The sequence below is a fragment of the Schistocerca nitens genome, chromosome 3 (genome assembly GCF_023898315.1).
Source record: "Schistocerca nitens isolate TAMUIC-IGC-003100 chromosome 3, iqSchNite1.1, whole genome shotgun sequence".
In the NCBI taxonomy this organism is placed as follows: domain Eukaryota; kingdom Metazoa; phylum Arthropoda; class Insecta; order Orthoptera; family Acrididae; genus Schistocerca; species Schistocerca nitens.
Genome location: NC_064616.1, coordinates 423,501,156 through 423,522,155, shown reverse-complemented (window position 1 = coordinate 423,522,155; position 21,000 = coordinate 423,501,156). Strand labels below are relative to the sequence as shown.

The 21,000-nt window shown below is 41.6% G+C and overlaps 1 protein-coding gene across 1 annotated transcript in view; it reads left to right on the top strand.

Annotated features, from left to right (window-relative positions):
* Window positions 1–21,000, top strand: part of LOC126248366 (dolichyl-diphosphooligosaccharide--protein glycosyltransferase subunit 1) — an 87,109-nt gene that overhangs the window by 7,738 nt on the left and 58,371 nt on the right. Inside the window, exon 2 of the mRNA XM_049949293.1 lies at window positions 10,490–10,594. Coding sequence (XP_049805250.1) covers window positions 10,490–10,594 — 105 coding nt within the window. The remainder of the gene's footprint in view (window positions 1–10,489; window positions 10,595–21,000) is intronic.

The window sequence follows — 21,000 nt, the reverse complement described above, 5'->3', positions numbered from 1 at the left end:
GTCCAGTTGTTATTTGCCTCCAAGAAACAAAATTACGGCATCACAATCACTTTCACCTCCCACATTTCACTTCAGTCCTTTTAGACCTTCCACCTGAGGCGGGGACTGTGGCTCATGGGGGAGTCATGTTGCTCTTTTGAGACAGTGTTTGTAATCACAGCATTTCCTTGCACCCTCAGCTGCAAGCTGTTGCTGTATGTCTTTCCCTTTCAGGTTTTACCATCCCTCTTTGCAACATCTACTCACCCTCATCTTGTGCTGTCTCGAGGGCAGAAATTTATTCCACACACTACTTTTCCCACTTGGACATTTCCATCTGTATTGCTCGGCTTAGCCCTCAGGGACTCAGCATTGTTTGCTGATTACGGGCTTGGCGACCTTGGGGTTCCTGGGCTGGGGACTGCTAAGCGCCACCAGTCTCCTGCTACCGTAAGCTCTGGGCATGCTTCAATGACCACTGTATAATGCGGCACTGGAACGTTGTGTGTTGCAGGGAATGGGGATCTTTGTTTGACCATTTGGATCACGAGGATGGTAATAACCTCTATAAAAAAAACCTCAATCTCAAGGTGCGCTGCATGCTGATGAGACGCATGGCTGTTGAGATGGAACAGTCATTAGCGGGCAGCCACTGTGGAACCTACTGCACCTCAGTTGTATAAGGCTTACTCAGGCAAGCGGGGCTCTGTCTGAGTGGACCCTTGTTTCCCTAGCTGCTTGTGGGACTGAGATGGAAGCTTTGAAATCATCGTCTTCTCCTCCCAGTGGGAACGGTGTACCGCCTGGGATTATTCACACCCAAGCCTCCAAATGAGTGAGGGAGGCTAGCCCTTGTCGTAACCTGCATCAGTTGAATTATAGTAACAGGGCTCAAGGAGTCATAAATCAAAAGGTGTTTTTGGTCATTTAGAGGAAGGAGGGGATGTTTGAAAAAGTCTCCCCTTTGTGTATCAGTAAAGGCTTGGAAGGACTTGCGGCAAATCTGAAGTCCATTAAGCGGCTGCAGAATAGTTCCCTATTGGTCAAGACTAACAGGGCAAAGCAGGTGGAACTACTTACAAAGACCAAAAAATTGGGTGAATATGATGTAACTGTTTAACTGCATAACTCCCTTAACTCTGGCAAGGGTATGGCCTCATTCTGTGACATGATGGATATCAACATAGCTGAACTTAAACAGGAATGGCCATTACAGGGGATAGAGGATGTAGAGCAAAGAATGTGTAGGAATAATGGAGAAATTGAGAAGACCGCCACCTTCATTGCGACCTTTAATTCTCCAATGTTGTCTGACCACATCATGGCAGGTTTCTTCCGACTTAGGGTTAGGCCTTATGTACCTAACCCTGTGCGGTGCTACAAATGCCAGCATTTTGATCTCACAACTCACAACGCCGAGTTGCAGGGGTGAAGTGACCTGTGGGAAATGTGGAAAGGCAGCCCATGAAGCTGGGATTGACTGTCCATCTCCAGCAGTTTGTTTTAACTGCTCTGGGAGCCACCCAGTCTGGAGCCGAGACTGCCCTGTTTTTGCAGAGGAACGAAAAATTCAGGAACTAAAAGTCACATGACTGAAGCCAAAAAGGAATATAAGGCGACAAAACCTCACGTCTTTACCACTTCTTATGCTTCCGTGGTGCTGAAACCTTTTCCTAAGGTCAACGCCTTGATGCAGATGTCATCCAGTGTACAACCACCCACCACCAGCACCTGTATTTACATGTGTACATGCCCAGGCAAAACGAGTAAGGAAGGAGCAATTGAAGCAGCCACCACATAAGAGAACAGCAACAGTTTGGTAGTGAGTGTGAAGAAGGCACACAACAAGCAGAGTGCCTCTCAACACCCCCTTTCCCATTCATCCTTGAATGGACAAGGTGCAGGGAAAGGCTCACAACATTCGGGTCAAAAGCTGTCCCGAGCACCATCAGACATCATTCTGTCACGTCTGACTGGTGAGAAGGGCATCATGGAGTTAGATGCCTTGGATCCAGTCAGCCCATCCACTTTCCCTTGTTCTGCAAATGCTTCACCACTGCGGTGCACAGATAGGGTTAAATTAAAGCAACATAAATGAAATGGCTCCCATCCTGCAGTGGAACTTGTGGGGATTCAGGACACATTTGGAGGAACTCCGTGTCATATCTCAGGGTAGACCACTGTGTCTGTGTCTCCAGGAGACTCATTTCCATCAATCATACACCCCTGTGACTTGAGTGGAGAGAGAGTTAGAGGAGGTGTAGGTATTTTCATTAGTACCGACTACCACTCCTTGCCTCTCTCTCTCTAACACAACTTTACAAGCGGTTGCTGTATCAGTGCACTTGCATCGTACGATGACAATATGTTCCCTTTACTTACCCCCAGATGACGCACTTGATGAAGATTCCCCTAACCAACCTTATTACACAGCCCCCCTCCCTTCATCCTCTGTGGTGATTTTCATACACACAATGTGCTTTGGGGCTCTGCATCTACCTGCCCCAGGGGTAGAGCAATTGAGAGGCATCTCGTGTCATCGTACACAGACTTGCTAAATGCGGGACAGAGAACTCACTTCTGCACAGCAATTGGGTCATTCTGTGCCATTGATCTCTCACTTTGCTCTCCAGCTCTTGCTCACACTGCTCAATGGGAAGTGGTTGATGACTTGCACGGAAGTGATCACTTCCCGATCTGGATTCACCTGTCAGATGGGGTGGAACCCAAAAGGAAACCGCTGCGATGCATGCTTGGTAGAGCCAACTGGACACTTTATAGCCAGTTCCAACATTGTGCGAATGTCAAGGCATGGGTGGATCATATTACCAAAATGATCCACCACACTGCTGCAGTATCCATTCCACAGTCAATGGGACAACAGAAGAGGCAACCTATGTCTTGATGGAGTGCCGAATGCCATTCTGCTATCAGGACCAGGTGTGCGGCTCTGCGTAGGCTCAAGTGTTGGCCAGCTGCAGAGAATCTTGCAGCCTTTCAGGTGGCAAGGGCAAAGGGTCGCTGAATTATTCGAGAGACCAAGAAGAGGTCATGGCAAGAGTTTCTGAACACCATTAATTGTTCCACCAAAAGTTCTGTTGTGTGGGAGACCATCAGGAGAATTTCTGGGAGAGGAGGGAGGTCTCTCTGGGCTGCTGTAATGGGGAATGGCACATTCCAAACCAATCCACGAGTCATTGCCCAGACTATAGCAGCATTTTTTGCCACAGTTACTGCAACAGCCAGTCAGGATCCACATTTTCAGTGCCATAGAGCAGTTGCTGAGAGCTGTAGTTTGGATCTGATGAAGATTACAACTGCCCATTTTCCATTGGGAGCTGGATTCTGCATTGTCTGTCCCTTGTGACAATGTCCTCCGGTCACAACAGGATCCATTACAGTATGCTGTGACACCTCACAAGGCGAAACAAAGATGTTCTCTGTGCACTTTTTAATGCCCTTTGGGAGTAGTCACTTTCCCGACACATGGCGTGAGGCAATTTTAATTCCTCTTTTAAAACCTAAGAAAGAGTGTACATGCCCAAGTAGTTACCATAGTGTTGCCCTCACTAGTTGCATGGGGAAGACCGTGGAGTGGATGGTCAACCACCGTCTAGTCTCGATCTTAGAATCCAGGCAACTCCTTAGTCGCTTTCAGTGTCGGTTCAGGAGGTATCGCTCCACTTTTGATAACGTTGCCCTCCTCAAGACAGCTATACAATAGGCTTTCCTACAATAGGCTTTGCAACAACATGTCAGTTGGACGTTTGGATGAATGGGCACAGAAGAATGGTTTTAAGTTTTCCACAGAGAAGTCTGTGTGTGTTCTTTTTAACCATTCTTGTTCCATTTTCAACTTTCTTGAGTTGAGGATGAGGGACACTGTCCTTACTTTCAAAGGCACAGTGAGGTTTCTGAGCCTCATATTTGATGCTTAGCTTATATGGTTACCACATCTTGAGGACCTGAAGAAACGGTCACTTAAGGCTTTGAGTATGTTAAAATGTCTTAGCCACAGTACATGGGGAGCAGAGAGGACTTGTCTGCTCTAGTTTGACAGGGCATTTGTGTGATCTCAGCTCAATTATGAGTGCACGGTGTATGGGTCTGCGAGACCCTCGTATTTAAAGATGTTGAGCATGGTGCTCCATGAAGGGATTCGGTTGGCCTCTTGGGCATTCAGAACAAGTCCCATACCAAGCCTCTGTGCAGAGGCTGGTGAACTGCCACTTTATATCAGGCGATGGCTACTTACGGTGTGCCAGGCGTATAAAACTGTCCACACCATACCCGCCCACCTATCATACTGTTGCTCAGCCTCGACTGGAGAGGCTTTTTCATAACCGGCAACAGGCAATGAGACGCGTGGGATTTGTGCACAGCATTGCCATCTAGAGATGGGTGTGGCCGGTCTTCATGTTTTACATCATGGTGGAAGCAGATTTCCACCTTGGCTTCTCCGGAGGCTCAGACTTATTTTAGACTTGATGAATTCTAAGGAAGATCGTACATCAGATTTTACATTTCAGTCTCTGTTTTTTAATATTTTAGATATGCGTGAGGGTTTCACAATAGTGTATGCTGATGGCTCCAAGCAAGGGGGTTCCCTTGGCTGCTCTGTCGTGTTCCCTAACCATGTCACCAGGATTTGCCTTCCTGACGAGTATACCATTTTCTCAGCAGAGTTCCACCTAACCTCGAAGGCACTGGTGCAGATGCTTCGTATTCAGCACAAACAGTTTCTCATTTACTCCAATTCCTGTAGGGCCTTACAATCGTTACAGAACCTGTACCCAGTTAAGGAGTTGGTCTGAATGACCAACTGTATTTGCTCCAATGGCAGGGGAAGCAGGTGTCATTCTGCTAGGTGCTGGGTCATGTAGGCATATGGGGAAATGAACAGGCGGATCGGGCTACCAAGGAGGCCTAGAGAGGACGGGATGTGGTACACTGTCCTATTTTCTTGCAGTCTGTCATTTCTGTGCTACACAAGAAATTCATGCAGTTGTGGGATGAGGAATGGCTGATGGTGACGGTCAGCAAGCTGCGGTTGGTGAAGTCAAAAACCCAGTCATGGTTTTCCTCCTGCCAGTTGCTCAGGCAGGATGAAGTGACCCTCACGTGTCTCAGAATTGGGCACTAGCCTCTCACACATAGCTTTTTACTGTGGTGAGAGAGTCCCCCGTTTTGTGATGCTTGTGGCATGCACATCTCCATCCACCATATTTTAATGGAGTGCATTTTATATTTTGATGCCAGGGCAGAAGCAAATATTGGTGGGGATCTGCCCTCTATTTTCGCTGATGATGAGATGAGTGTGACTAAGGTTTTAAAGTTTTGTGATGTGTCTGGACTCAGGGTTAAACTTTTAGGCTGGAGGTTTTAGTGTGTGTGTGTGTGTGTGTTTTTTTTTATGTGGTCAGCCAGTCACATCCATTACTACTGATGCAATACTTTGTTCCGTGGTTCTGTGTGGGTACACACATAGTTTTCCTACTTTTGTTACCTGTGTTTTACATGTTGTTTTATCTTCTCGTTTTGTGTATTTTACTGACACTTGTCTGAATCTGTTTTCGCGCACGCGCTAAAGACCTTGCTGTCATGCACCCATACAAACATGTTTATGTCCGTGTCCAATGCTCAGCTTGCTCATCGTCTCAAGTGGTCCATTCTCTCCAACAAACACTCAAGTGACTGTTTCCCCTCTGTCATTCGTTTGCTAACGCCTATCCCATTTGTTCGTCCAACTGGCAGCTTTCCGAAACTGACTGACAGCTCTACTCCTCACTGGCCGCTTTTGATAACACAATTTCTCCTGCATTGATGACCAGGTAGAATACCTTACAAAAGCTATCCTTACTGCCACGGAATGTTCCGTATGTCACACCTTTTTCTCGCCACGATGTGCCTCCGTTCCCTGGTAGACTGAGGTATGTCATGTCACAATTCACACGTGGAGATGAGCTCTCTGCATTTTTAAACGCTGTCCCACGATGACGAACTGTATCCATTTCAAACAGCTACACGCTCAGTGTTGCTGCGTTTTTAGGGATAGCATAAAAGCTAGTTGGCTTTCTTTTCAAAGCTCTTTTAATAGTTTTACTCCATCTTCTGTTTTGTGGGGTAATCTCTGGTGGCTTTCAGGAACCACAGTTCATTCCCTGGTTCCTCATCTGACCATACCAAACAATGTCATTGTAGACCCTCTTGATATCTCCCAACACCTTGCGATGATATTTTGCAGACATATTGAGTTCCATCCACCATCATCCTGCCTTTCTCCCTCTGAAACGGGTAGCGGAGGCAGTGATGATACCTTTCTCCTCCTAGAATTGTGAATGTTACAATACTGCTTTTGCTATGAGGGAGCTTAAACGTGCACTGTCTTCATACCGATCATCTGCTCCAGGACCAGATGACACTCACATTCCAATGGTGCACCATCTATCTCTTGAGGGTCTAAGCTTTCTCCTCCATACATATAACTGCATTTGGACAGGTGGCATATTTTCCAGTCACTGGCATGAGGCCATTGTCATTCCCATACCTAAGCCTGGTCTTTCTTTTAGCTTCTGTGCAATCTCACTCACCAGTAGCATCTGCAAGGTGATGGAGTCTATGGAAGGTTGGCTGGTGTGGTGTCTTGAGTCTCGGAATCTCCTCACTAACAACCTCTGTGGATTCCGTAGGCATCGCTCTGCAGTTGGTCATCTAATCACCTTGTCAACTCACATTATGAACAATTTTTTGCAGAAGTGCCAAACTGTGGCCATGTTTTTCCATTTGGAGAAGACATATGAGACGAGCTGGAGAATTGGCATCCTCCGTAATATGTACAAGTCAGGCTTCCTGGGTCGCTTGCCCCTTTTTAGCTAGGAATTTTTAAAATACAGTGTTTTTAAAGTACATGTGGGCTTGGCTGTGCCGGAGACTTTTATTCAAGGGTCTTTATGCTGGGGCTGTTGACTGACCTTTGTCCTGGTGGCAAGATATTCTCCTCTTTTGTTATGTGAGCCATCTGTCTTCTACGCGTCGTCACTCATCCTGTGCTCCCCTTTTTGACGATTCCCTTGACTGCCAGTATGGACTGCGCCCATCTTCTCTGTTGCCTCCCGGAGTTCTCTTTCGTTTGGTGCTTCAATAGCTTTGGTTTACACTTCCTGCCACATGCCTCATGGGTGTGAGCTCCTCACTGCCCTGGCTTCATGCCAAGGTACATGTTCATTTTGGTCTCCATTCACTTCCTAAGGACAGTACTCCAGGTCTGGTGTATCGTAGCAGAGTTTCTTGCACTCTGCTTGCAGCTTGAGGACAATGTCTCCATCTACACCAATGTTTCCAAGACTGATCGTGGTGTCTGGTGTGACTTTGTACTTGATGATAAACCTTTTCAGTATTGGCTTCTTGACCAGCGCTCAATTTTTACTGTGGAGCTCTACGTATTTTATCAGGCCACTTGATACATTCAGCAACACAGGCTTCCATTTGTCGTATCTGCTCAGATTCTCTCAGTACTATTCAGAGCCTTCGTGCATTGTACTTTAGTACAACAGATCCAAGAAAGTCTCCACTCACTCACTGTGGCGGGGGGAGGGGGGGGGGGGCGGCACATGTTGGGGTGCTTGGTCACGTCTGCATGCCAGGGAATGAGGCTGCTGATGCTGCTGCTTAGGCTGCAGCTCTCCTTTCTCGGTCTGCTAGTCATTCTCTGATGATCATGTTGCCGTCTGTCGGCATGTAGTATCACTTTGGAGTGCACAGTGGTCTTCCCTCCAGGGGAACAAACACCGTGATATTAAACATCTCCCAGTAGCATGGTCAACTTCCTCTTGGCCCTCATGTTGTGAGGAGGTCATTCTAGACCAGCTGCATATAGGACACTTGTTTTAGCCACCACCATTTATTAAATGGCGAACCTGCCTCACTCTGTGCCTACTGCTCTCAGCCCTTGACAATGTGCCACTTTGTGATCCGGTACATGTTTTTTTAACTGTTTACATTTACATCTACGTTTGCCGTCTACTTTGTCAAATGTTTCAACCGGTGACACATGTTCTGTCGATCGTGTCTTAACTTTTTATTCACCGCAGCGGCATAGTGAAGCAAATTTGATCCCCCCATGGGACCCCCACTGTATCAACAATGTTTTGAGACATTTCCCCTAGGGACATCCTTGTCCTTAGAGGCTTCTCATTTAAAGTTGCTTGATTAGGTTTTTGCCTTTTTCGCCTCAGCTCTTTATTTAGTACTTGTTTTTTCTTATGTTATGATATGGGAGCTTATGCCCTTTGCAGTTTTCTGCCCTAAAGCAAAAAGAAAAAAATTATATAGTTTTCTGAGACCCTTTAACCTAAAAAACTACCCAGTCCCCACCTCACAGCTCCCACTTTCTGTCTGTAGTGGACTTCTGTCCTATTAAGTGGAACCCGAAAACCCACCTTTCTGTCGCAAGTCAAGGAATCTGCAGCGTGCACAATCACAAAACCATCTGAGCCTCTGATTCAGACCCTTTATTCAGAACCATGCACACAGGTGGACTGTTTCGAACATACAAAACATTTTATTAGCAGTGTCTCATCCTTAGCCACATAAATTTTTGTTCAATCCATTTGGGTGGCCAAAAGAAGTTGGTCAGTCACTTCTGTCAACTTACCCCAGTGATTCATGACCCTTGTCTGTAGTGTCAACGAAACAGTGTACAAAGGGCTACCACAGTTAGCTCCATGTGCACTCTAGAAGCCTCGTGGTGACAATAGAAGTTCATTTAGGTGACTTTTACATCAGCCCAGGCACCAGGAGAGAGACTACCTTCTCATCCCACCCTTGAAAAACAGAAAGGATAATGTGAATATTTATGACTGGTCTACTGAAACAATTGTATTGTAGCCTGAAGGGCTGCATTGCTCCTGTGAGCTACATTTGTCAACTTCTTTGTCTGGTGTTGCACTGTCTATGATCTTCAGATTCGACAGGAATCCTGTAGACAATGTAGGCATAATGTAACAAAGGCCAAATAACTATATTGTGAAATTTTTGCCAGAAAATATCATTCCATGCTTCATATCCTAATATTCCAGACTTCTGAGTATTCATAACTTCAGGACCCTTTTCATAAAGCCCTGCATTTGTATGCATGTGTATATACATTAGCATTTCATTTCTGGACATACAGGATATTCAGTAACCAGCATTTGTGTTACATTGCTGTTCTGAAGATTGTTTAGAATATTTCCCAAAACAGTAATAATTGTCATTATTTTTTATTGCGTGCCCAGAATTGAGGCTTTGAGACAGAGTTTTGGTAAAAGATTAGCTCAGTTGGGAAAGCACGAAGGAAGAAATCGCCCATGGCCTTGCTGTAAGAAACCATAACAGCATTTATAAAAAAGTGATTTAGGGAAATAATAATGTACAGAAAGTTCTGGTTGAGAATAACAAATTATTTAGGAATAAAGGAGACGACTCACCTAAAGACAGAAGCGCTGCCTCGTTGACAGATACCCACACAAAAGGTACAGAGCTTTACTTTGCTAGCTTTCGGGATGGAATTCCTTTCTCAAGGTGTAGGAGAAATGTGCGCGCGGATGCACACACACACATGCACACACCTGTCTCCCTACATAGTGTGCTGAAGCCATCACATAAGCATCTTTTGTGTGATGTGCAAATGTATACTATGTTTTAAATCCTTTATTTGCAACAAAATTCTTAGCAGTCCTTGCTTAGGAAATAACAGTTTTGCCATTTTGATTAGTTTTGTGTACTTTTGGACTGAAATTCACTCAACAGTACTTTTTCATTTTGAAAAGAATAGTATAGTTACAGTAGGGGTAAAATGCTACTGTGTTGACAGCTTCTACTAACTGTAGAGCATAGTCTCCAAATGACAGACACGAAACAAATGTAGAACCCATTCAAAGCAACAAATATTATAATGATCTCATATCACTAATAATCCTCAAAGCAGTTTTTATAACAAAGGTGCAACTCATGGTGCCAATACAAATTTCTTTTCCTCCCCCCTCCTCCTGTATAGAACATACATTTTCAATGTCCAGGGGGAACGATTTTTCAATAGAAAGCAGGCTGACATCACAGTCAGATGGCTAGGAGCCCAGGTAATAGTCTGCACATTTCAGCAAATTCTGTAGATGAAGAGCTGACATTCCACTTCATCAATTTACATCACTCTAATCTGGTTGCTATGCATTCATCTATTATGTTATGTACCAGTACACTTTTTATTGCTGTTTTGCAGTCACACTTACGCCCCTTCACTAATGTTGGATGTTCATTAGCTGGGACATTGAACTGACGCACACACATTATGATTGAATGGTGTGAATGAGTTTCAGCCATGCAGGACTGAATTTTTATATAGCAGTTAGTTTTTTAATAGCAAGGCTTTGTATCAGTGACCTCGAATGTGCTATGTACTTGCTATTGTAATATTTTGCTATTTTCCTGTGTAGCTGAACTAGCTACCCAAGTATCATGTAATTCTTTACAGAGTGGGGATTCATCCAAAACTAGTCTGGGAGCTGTAGAGAATGCTGCAAAAGGCACATGGAACATAGCACTGAAGGAACCATTAAGTTCTGGGAAAACAGTGACTGTAAGTATGTTGTTATATTTTTTTTAAAAATTGCAGCATTATTGTATGCATTTTCTGTATGTTAGTGCAATTAAATTATCGGATCTGTCAGAGCTAATGTGATTTTCAGTGATGGAATGTGATTTACTTATAAAACATTCTGTCATGGTAAGTTATCCTGTCTAATGGGAAGTATAAGCATTTTGGCTTTGTTATTTGGACATAAGATTGTTATTCTGCCCGTGAAATTTTGTTTGGTGTTCTTAACATAGTCTAACCAGTTACTGTACTTGATTACTGAATAAATGTTGTGACTGATTCTGTTTTAAAATATTAGGAAATCATATTGTAATTCTCCATGTGTATACCTCGAAGTGGATATGGTGAAGTGGAAAGAGAAAAAGGAAACATGGTCAGAACCGTCTTGCCAGTGGCATAATTTCTCTGCTCTCATGAAATGTTTAAAGTTGCATACTAAGTGATTTCATTTGCAAGCTGAACAATCTGCTTTTTTTTTCTCTCTCTTTCTTGGGTTTATGAAATTATTGGTATTGATAAACAGTTGGTGGTTGTAAAATTAAAGTAGTGGTTGGATTAATTAGCAGCTGATATTACTGTTGTAATTTCAAGCAGAATTCAATTCAATACTGTAATGGTTCATGTATGAATTAAATTATTGGCATACCATATGAAAATATTCTGTTATTTTTTGTTCATCAGCAGTATGTGCACAGTTGTGATTGTGTCATGATGGACTCGTCAGTTACGTCTTTTGGCAGTACTCTGTGTGCTCTTTGCGAAGAGAAGATGAATTCAGTGTCGTCTCAGCATGTAGTTGCATGCTCCAGAACTAAGCTGGGGCTTTTTTTAAAGAGCTTGTTGTTCTGTACATGCAAAATGTGTGTGCGCATGCATGTGCACGCTTGCGATCACATGCTACCCAAGGGTCTCCCAAGTACGCAACTGGAGTTTCCTACGTGTGTTTGTAAAAACACGTTCACTGATCAAGAAACCCAACACAATCCTTGCAGCTTTTTATTTGGACATTTACGATTCCTTTAGTCAATACAACCTTACACAGACACCAGGCAGATTAGCAGCACTCGAGGTAGGATTATGGGAGTGCATGGTCAACTTTTTCCTTGAGAGAGAAGCTTCGCTTTCCCTGAGCCTATGTAGTTAATCAGTCTGAGTCTGCATTTTCTTCAGTATGCATGCCTATTTATAGTTGGTACCCCACCTTTATGTTCCCGGAATTAAAATTTTCCTGGCGTTTATGGCTTTTTTTTTATCCCATCAAATTTCCTATGTTCACAATGTTAATTCGCACATGATTTTTCATAACATATTCACAATTTTCCCATGATTTTCACTTTCTGTATTGCATACGCACAGCTTTGTGATCATTGTGATCGTCATGACTCCTTCGCAAACACACATTTTTATTGTTTGGCCACTTGTAGCAGCACTGGTTGACAGCTTTGCTCTCTCTGTGATGCTCTGTTTCTGTTTTAAATAATGAAGCACTGCACCAATTACATATTTTTTTCATGCTTAGCTAGATACATTTTGAGAATTTATTCTCGTTGTCATGTGCAAATATTTGCATAAGTCTTTTTTGTGGTGTTGCACAAACAAACAGTGTGAGTGGTTGTTTGAATGTCTGTGGTTTTCTGTATAATTGAGGAGTACAATACCTTATAACCTCAAAAAGACAACTTCAGTGCAAGAGACATGGAACAAAATACCTGTGTAAATATTTGCACATGACAATGAAAATAAATTCTTGAAATTCATCATGCTAAGCATGAAAAAATATGCAATTGGTGCAGTGTTTCATTATGCAAATGGGGAATGACACAGTTCAGGCTTTCTAAAAACATTGATCTGATAAATGAAATTAAGTCAAATGTTTTTACTTCCCAGACAGCTACCAGTTCCAGTTAATTCAGTGGCTAAATGTAGTAAAAAATTCATATAACCTGTATTAGATATTAAACAAGTCCCTGACAAGTATTTTGATACCTGTTATATATCATATATCAACTATGATAATGCAAAACCTATACGTAACTTTTTACTGCTTAAAATGTTATTTCCCACGTTTCGCATTTTCGTGCATTTTACACAATTTTTTTTAAAGTCCCTTGAAAATTGTAAAAACATTGTTTCACTGTACATTGAGAAAGTGCCTGTCAGTTTCGTCTGAGTGTACAAATTTCTTTATGTTTGTTGGTGTTTAAAGAGAGCTACTAGTCACCGCAAATACACCATGGGCACTCACAAATCCTCAGGATTGTGTCACACTGGACCATGTGGTATTTAATAGGAGTGGGTTTCAAACCCCATCCATCCATCCATCCATCCATCCATCCATCCATCCAGTCTGAGATGTTGTGAGGTGTCCCTTTACCATTGTTGACGTGCTCTTCAGTCCAAAGACTGGTTGCTACAGTTTTATGTGCTGGTCTGTCCCCTGCAAGCCTCATCATCTGTGCATAACTGCTGCCAGCCTATGTCCATTTGAATCTGGTTACTGTATTCAAGCCTTGTTCTCTGTCTACATCCCCCCCCCCACTCCACCCCCCCCCCCCCGCCCCACTAACACATCTATTGCCAAATTGAAAATTCCTTTATACCTGAGTATGTGTCCTGTCAACTGATTCATTCTTTTAGTCATGTTGAATCACAAATTTCTTTTTTCCCAAATTTGGTTCACTGCCACCTCATTTGTGTTTCAATCTACTCATATCTAATGTTCAACATTATTTCCACATTTCGATAGATTTTATTCTCCTCTTGACTGAACTACTTGCTGTTCACATTCACTTCCATACAAGGCTACATTCTAGACAGATACCTTCAGAAAACACATCCTATCACCTAAATTAATATTACATGTTAAGAAACTGCTCTTCAGAAATGTTTTTCTTTCTGTTGTCAGTCTGCATTTTATAGCCTCTCTACTTTGACCATCATCAATTATTTTGTCACCTGAATAGCAAAACTCATCCAATTCTTTTAAGTGTCTCATTCCCTCAGCATTGCCTGGTTTAATTCTACTACATTCCATTACCCTTCTTTTAACTTTGTTGTGGTTCACCTTATCATCTCTTTTTGAGACACTGTCCCTTCTGTTCAACTGCACTTCAAAATCCTTACCCATCTAGCAGAATTACAAGGTCATCGGCAAACCTGAACATTTTTATTTCTTGTGCCTAAACTTCCTCCTTGGTTTTCTTCGAAGCTTACTCATTGTACATACAAATTGAATAAAATCGGGGTTAGGTTACAAACCTGTCTCACTCCCTTCTCAACTAAGGCTTCCTTTTCATATCCATCAACTATTACAACTGTAGTCTGGATTCTGTGTAAATGTAAATAACCTTTCACTCCATGTATTTCGTCCCAGCTGACCGATGACCAAGCAGTTTGCCCCCCACATCCCCTCTCTTAAACAAACTAACCAACCATCCCAGCTACCTTCCAAATTTCAAAGACTGTAGTCCAATCTACACTGTTGAAAACTTTCTCCAAATCTGCAAATACTATAGGCATAGGTTCGCTTTTTTTCAACCTATCTTCTAGGATAAGTCATAGGATCAGTAGTTCCTTGTTTGTTCCTATATTTCTTCAGAACCCAAGCTAATCTTCAGTAAGGCTGGCTTCTACCAGCTTTTCCATTCGCCTGTAAATAAGTCATGCCAGTATTTGCAACCATGATTTATTAAGATGTTTAAGGGTATTTTCCCTGTGTCATATATCTTACACACCATATGGGAAAGTTTTCTCGTAGCTGGCTCTCCCAAAGATTTCCATAATTCTGAAATAATGTTGTCTATTCCAGTAGCCTTTTTTCCAGGTCTTTCAGTGCTCTGTCAAATTATTCCCACAGCATTGTATCTCCCATCTCATCATTCTCTTTTGTCCAACAAAAACAATCAATTATTGATAAAATTATTTAATTGTATAGATAAAAAAATCTACTCACCAAGCGGCGGCAGAAGACACACACAAGACTATTGTGATTGGCAAGCTTTTGGAGCATTCTGCCTGAAGAAGGAGCCACTGGCTCCGAAAGCTTCCCAATCACAACAGTCTCTTATGTTTTTGTCCTGCCGCCACTTAGTGAGTAGATTTTTTTAACACACACACTACGCCTTTTTTTTACGTATATGAACATCTGCCGCCTTTCTTGTTTCATCTCTTAAAACTACCCATTTGTCATCTGTTGTATTCCTTTTGCCTGTTTCAGTCCGGCATTGCCTAATGATCTCTCTGAAACTTTCGGCACACTATGGTTCCTTCAGTTTACTCACCTCCCATATCTTTAATTTCCCACCTTTCTGTGATTTCTTCAGTTGTAATCTCCAGACCACAACCAATCAGTTATGGGCAGCATCAACATGTCTCTCTTGGAAATGTCTTAAAAGTTTAAAATGTGTCTTCAAAAACTCTGTCATACCATTATATGCAATGGTCATCCAGAAAGTAAAGCCGAACGATTGCACACCACTCCTGGCACTGATCCCATTTCAGCGTGAGCCGAGTTTTGTTGCTGAGCAAGAATGGAGGTGCCCATTGAAAGTCCTGCCAAATGCAAAAAATGTGGTGTCATTCATTCAATCTGTGGGGAGTGCATACCAAGATGAGAAACAATAAGTTCAGAGGCATATTGTGAAACTCTTCATTGACTTCAGCGCACCATACATAATGAAACCTGGAATGTTGTCAGCAAAGGTGCATTTGATTCATGAAATTGGGTGGCCATGTGCATCAGCATGAACATAACAACTATTTCAGCACCTTAAGTGGTAATTTTTGAACATCTTCCTTTACAGCTTTGACTTGGCAGAAAGTGATTTTGCTTATTCCTGAAACTAAAGAAATTTTTGTGTGTAAAACAGATCTCAAACAAGCAGTGACATCCTGGCTCAAATCATTGGTGGTAGAGGAGTACGACATGGGAACTGAAAAACTGGCCCAGTGGTACAATAAGTGCCTTGACAGCTATGGCGACTACATTGAAAAGTAGAGTAAGGCACTGTAACTCTAAAGTTTTGTGTTGCTATCTTTCATTTTTGTTTAGTTATGCCAAAATGTTGTTTACTTTCTGGACAACCCTTGTAAGCAGTCTGAAATCCTCTAGTGTCCCCAGGTCTCTTCCACATATACAAGCTTCTTTCACAATTTTTAACCCCAGGATTGTCAATGATTAAATTGTGGTGTGTACAAAATTCTACTGAGCAGCTTCCTCTTACTATTTTTTCTTCTTCTTTTTCCTAGTACCAAATTACAGTCACCCATCACAATTAAATGTTCATATTCTTTAACTATCTGAGTAATTTACTTTATCTCATCATACATTCTTTCAGTAGCCTCATGTGTGGAGCTAGTTGTCTTATAAACTTGTTCTATTATAGTGTGTGTTTGCTTATATCTTGGCTACGGTAATGCGTCTACCATTATGTTCATAATAGCTTACGTCATTTAGGTTATCTTATTCATTATTACTCCTACATTACCATTATTTGGTTTTGTGTTGATAAATCTATACTGACCTGACCAGAATTCTTGTTCTCACTGGCACCTCACTTAACTTGTTCTCACAGTATCTAACTTTAGCCTCTGTGTCATTCCATGTCAAATATCCTAATTTTGGAATGTTTTCCTTCTTGACTATTTCATAATTCTATAAAATTTTATGTGAAGATTCCTACATGTCCCTAATGAACGTTGGTGAAGTTTAACATTGATTGAAGCAATACTGGCTGAGATAAAGTCACTTGTTTGCCTCCATGTGGAACTTCATGAAGATTGAGCATAAATTTCTGACGACTGTGAGCTGTTATACCAGGCATTATTTTACTGAAAGATATGAAATGTGACAATCTTACACAACTTTGTTTTCTCTTAAGATAAATAAGGTCCAGAATTTTACAAGCCATATTCAACCAGAAAATTTTGCGCAAAATTGCCCGAAAATGTCGACAAAAAAAAAAAAAAAAAAAAATCAACGTTTGGCTGTTTATGTCACAGGGATTAAAGGTATGGCAGTATGAAACTTGGCATATAGTAACCTAACAATACAATTTTCTTGAATTTGTAGTCTCATTTATGTACCATTTTCCAATAGTGAATAAAATAAGTGCAGAGTTGTAGATTTTGTAAGAAGATCAAAAATGATGTATTTTCAACCATATTTTGTAAAACACTGCATCCTATAAAACTTTCGAGACTGGCCTCATTAGAGAGACCAAGGTTGTAACCACAAAAAGTGTATTTGATTATCCAATGTGAACTAACTATGCTAGAAATTTGAAACAAAGTTCAGTACAAAGTTTGTGGTATGAAAAAAATTGTAAACTTCAGATGCTTGTATCGGGTAGAGTAAACACATGGTAAACATGAAACTTTATGTGCACTAGCTCGGTAGTACAGGCTTCGAAACCACTCTCATTCGAAACAACCCCCCACCCCCACCCCGAGAACAGTGGTTTTAATTTCCAACATGGGCTAACAGTTCTACATAATTTATAATTTGAGGTAAAATAGCCAGAAAAAATCAAGCTGCGAATAAAGTGTTAACATTGGCTTTTTATATGTCATTGGTTAAGGGCATGGTAAACGTAGAACTTTGGACACAACTACTTAGCAACAAAAGGTTTTCCAAATATAAAATATCATTCAAATACTGCTTCCCAAGGTTGTACAATGACAGTTCAAACTTGATTTTTGTAAAAATTGCAAAAATAGTTCACATTGGGTGTACTTTTAGGAAATCTGTTTCCTGTAATTGATTTCAAAATAATTCCAACATGCACTAACAATACTTAAAACTGATGGACAAATTTGAGTAACTGTACGATGGCAAATTTCAAAAAATGGGAACTGCAATGTTGAGAAGTTTAAAATTAAAATTAATATAACTTTTTGCTTGCTGCCTATGGGAGATACTCGTGCAGATTTGAGAATTGGAGATAAGGTACTTAGCAAATGGCTTTGTGAGCAGACGAAGCCTTGCAACCCAATTGAAGAAATGGGATTACACACCTGGGAACATGGATGAAGAGCTGACCTGTGGCTGGTATTGCACAACCATCAAGCATGAACCCAGGGACTGGGTGTTTGTGTTGTCATCATCATCATCATCAGCAGCAGCAGCAGCAGCAGCAGCAGCATTTGTGGCAGTGGCTAGATTGTACTGTGTAAAAATTAGGACTTTGTACGGGTGCTGATGACTGAGCATTTGAGTGCCCCACAAACCAATCATCATCATCATCATCATCATCATCATAAGGCATGATGCCTATGAGCAATAGGGTTGCTGGTTAATGTTCTTGAACCAGTAGTGTCAATGTCACCCTAGACCAATGCATTATAGTGAGATATTACTTGTCATTTTAGAGATAGAAACAACATGCAATGAAACGTGGACAATCCTCCATCATTTTCAGATATTTTTAGTGCACTGCATGCACGTTGAAAAATCGAATGTGATTATCTGACTGCTTGAAAACGTTGTCTTTCCAACTGCGATTCCTTTGAAATCTATTACAGAAAAGAGATTTACTAAAAGCAGACTAAATGTGAACTATTTTGGCAATATTTATGAAAATCATGTTTGTACTGACTTTGCAGAAATTTGGAAAGCAGTAAATGAATATACAAAATTGTTAAAGCTTTTGTGGCTACTTGTTGACAAATTGCCTATTGGCTTCTTTCTCGGGTTCTTCGGCTGATGTTAGTTTGATGATTTTACTGATGTTTTGCCAGCACAAGTAGCTGGCATTGTCAAAGCTTCGTTCTCCATTACTGGTGGTAGACTGGAGTTGAGCTCATTGCTGCAGATTATGTGAACCTGGCATGTCAACGTCCAAGGGCTTTTCCGTGGTCAATTCCGGTGCAGTTCTTCCCTTGCTACCTGCAACAGTCATTCGCTGCAGCACTGGAATCCAGGATCCTCTCTTGTTGAAACTATTGTCATGTTTATGTACTTTTATAGTTTCTCTGAGCAAGCAGGTATGATTGCACTTCTTTACAGCAAGAATTTCCATGTCGGTGAATTTACTATGTTGTTGCTCTCACACAGCGCATGCGTCACCATGGATGATTTCTCCACCTACCCCAGCCTACAATGCCACTTCTGTTGGTTGATTCAAAATGGTTCAAATGGCTTTAAGCACTATGGGACTTAGCATCTGAGGTCATCAGTCCCCTAGACTTAGAACTACTTAACCGTAACCAACCTAAGGACATCACACACATCCATGCCTGAGGCAGGATTCGAACCTGCAACCATAGTAGCAGCACAGTTCTGGACTGAAGTGCCTAAAACCGCTCGGTCACAGCGACCGGCTGTGTTGGTTGGTCATCCAGACATTCCAACATAGACTGTTCTGCATGTACGTGGTATGCGGTATATTTCCCTTATTGCAAGTGGGTGCCTTTTCTTCTTTCCCAATCGGAGACACTCATTGATCATCTTTGTTAGTTAATAAATAGTCTTTATGCCTTGTTTGCTCAATATACAGGTGATTCTGTCCATCACTCTGGGAATGTATGACAGAAAGGGCGTACCTGACCTTTCTTTTCTGATATGTCACTTCAATGAGTGTTTGATTCTGTGACACACCTTATTTAACTGGTGGAGTACCCATTGCCACTCTGAATATTTTTCAGGTGTTGCATGCCATGTCCAAGGTTCTGCGGCTCACATGGGCACGTTAATCACGCGTCTCTTCTGGCTTGAGTGATGATTTGATGGTTTGTGCAGGTATTGGTCTGTGTATGTTGGTTTTTGATACATGCTATGTGCTATCCCTCATGACCAGCACATCTAGAAAGGGCAGCTGTTTGTCCTTTTCTATCTCCATGGTAAATTTTATGTTGGGATAGAGACTGTTTGAGTGTCTTAGGAAGTCATTGAGCTTTTTCCCACCACAGCTCCACACTATGAAAGTATCATCGACATATGTGTACCACATCTTAGGTTGACAAGGTGCCAATTCTATTCCTGCACTTAGAAATGTTCCGTGAAGAAGTTGGCCACCACTGGACTAAGTGGACTATCCATGGAGACTCTCTCTAGCTTAGAAGTTGCCATTCCACATGAAATAGCTCGTGGTGAGACATGCATGAAAGAGCTTGGTGATGTCTTGTGGGGAAAATGGAACCAATGTGCTCCAGAGTGGCAGTGAGTGGCATCTTGCTTAACAAGGAAACATCCTGATAACTAGAGGAGAAAGAAAGGTCAGGTACAGCCTTTCTGCCATACATTCCCAGAGTGGCTGACAGAATCAGCCATATATTGCGCAAACACGGCATAGAGACTACTTATAAACTGACAAAGAAAATCAAAGAAAGTCTCAGATTAGCAAAGGAGGAAAAGAACCCATTTGCAGGGAAATATATTGCACACCATGTATCAGTCAACACCAGGATCATCAAGCATAAGTGGCATTGTAGGTTGGGGCTGGTGGAGAAATTGGCTATGGCGGAGCATGCATTACATGAGAGCAGCCACATAGTAAAATTCATGCTGGTGAAATGTTAGTAAAATCATCAATCGTCAAGCTGAAGGACCCAAGACAGATGCCAACAGGCAGTTAAGTACATGAATGATACTTTGTATTGGGAAACCTTATGTTGCTAAGTAGTTGCCATCCAAAGTTTCATGCATACCATACCTGTAATGAACAAGATATAAGAAGCCAAAGTTATACTTTATTCGCAGCATAGTGTTTTATGTAGTGTTGTTAGCCCATGTTGGAAATTACGTTCACTATTTGGGGGGGGGGGACTGGTTTTGAAGCTTTGATCTGTGGGAAAATAGTAGGTGAATGAAATTTTGTGTTTCACATCCTTGTGCTATTGAGCTAATGCATATTAAGTTTCATGTTCAGCATGTGTTTAGTCTAAGAGTCTGCAATTTACATTTTATCGTGCCACGATCTTTGTGCCCAACTTTGTTCCAAATTATCTAGCATTGTTAGCTCCCATTTGATAATGAAATACAGTTTTTGTTGTGGAAACCTTGGTCTTTCTAATGAGCTCTGTTTGGAGACTTTTATGGGATGCAGTCTTTTATAAAATCTGGTTGAAAATACCATGTTTTTTTATCTTTTTTGCAAAATCTTCAATTTTGCACTTAATTTATTCAGTATTGGAAAGTGGTACATGAATGAGACTATATATTCAACAACTTTGTGTTGTTAGGTTAGTACATGCAAAGTTTCATGTCTGTCATACCTTTAGTCCCTGTGATATAAGAAGACAAACTTTGAAATTTTTTTGAGCGCTGATGTTTTAGAGTGATTTTGCGTAAAATTTTCTGACCGAATACGCCTTGTAAAATTCTTTTCGTTATTTTTCTTGAGAACACATTAAGTTGTGCAAGGTGGGCAAATTTCATGTCTTTCAACAAA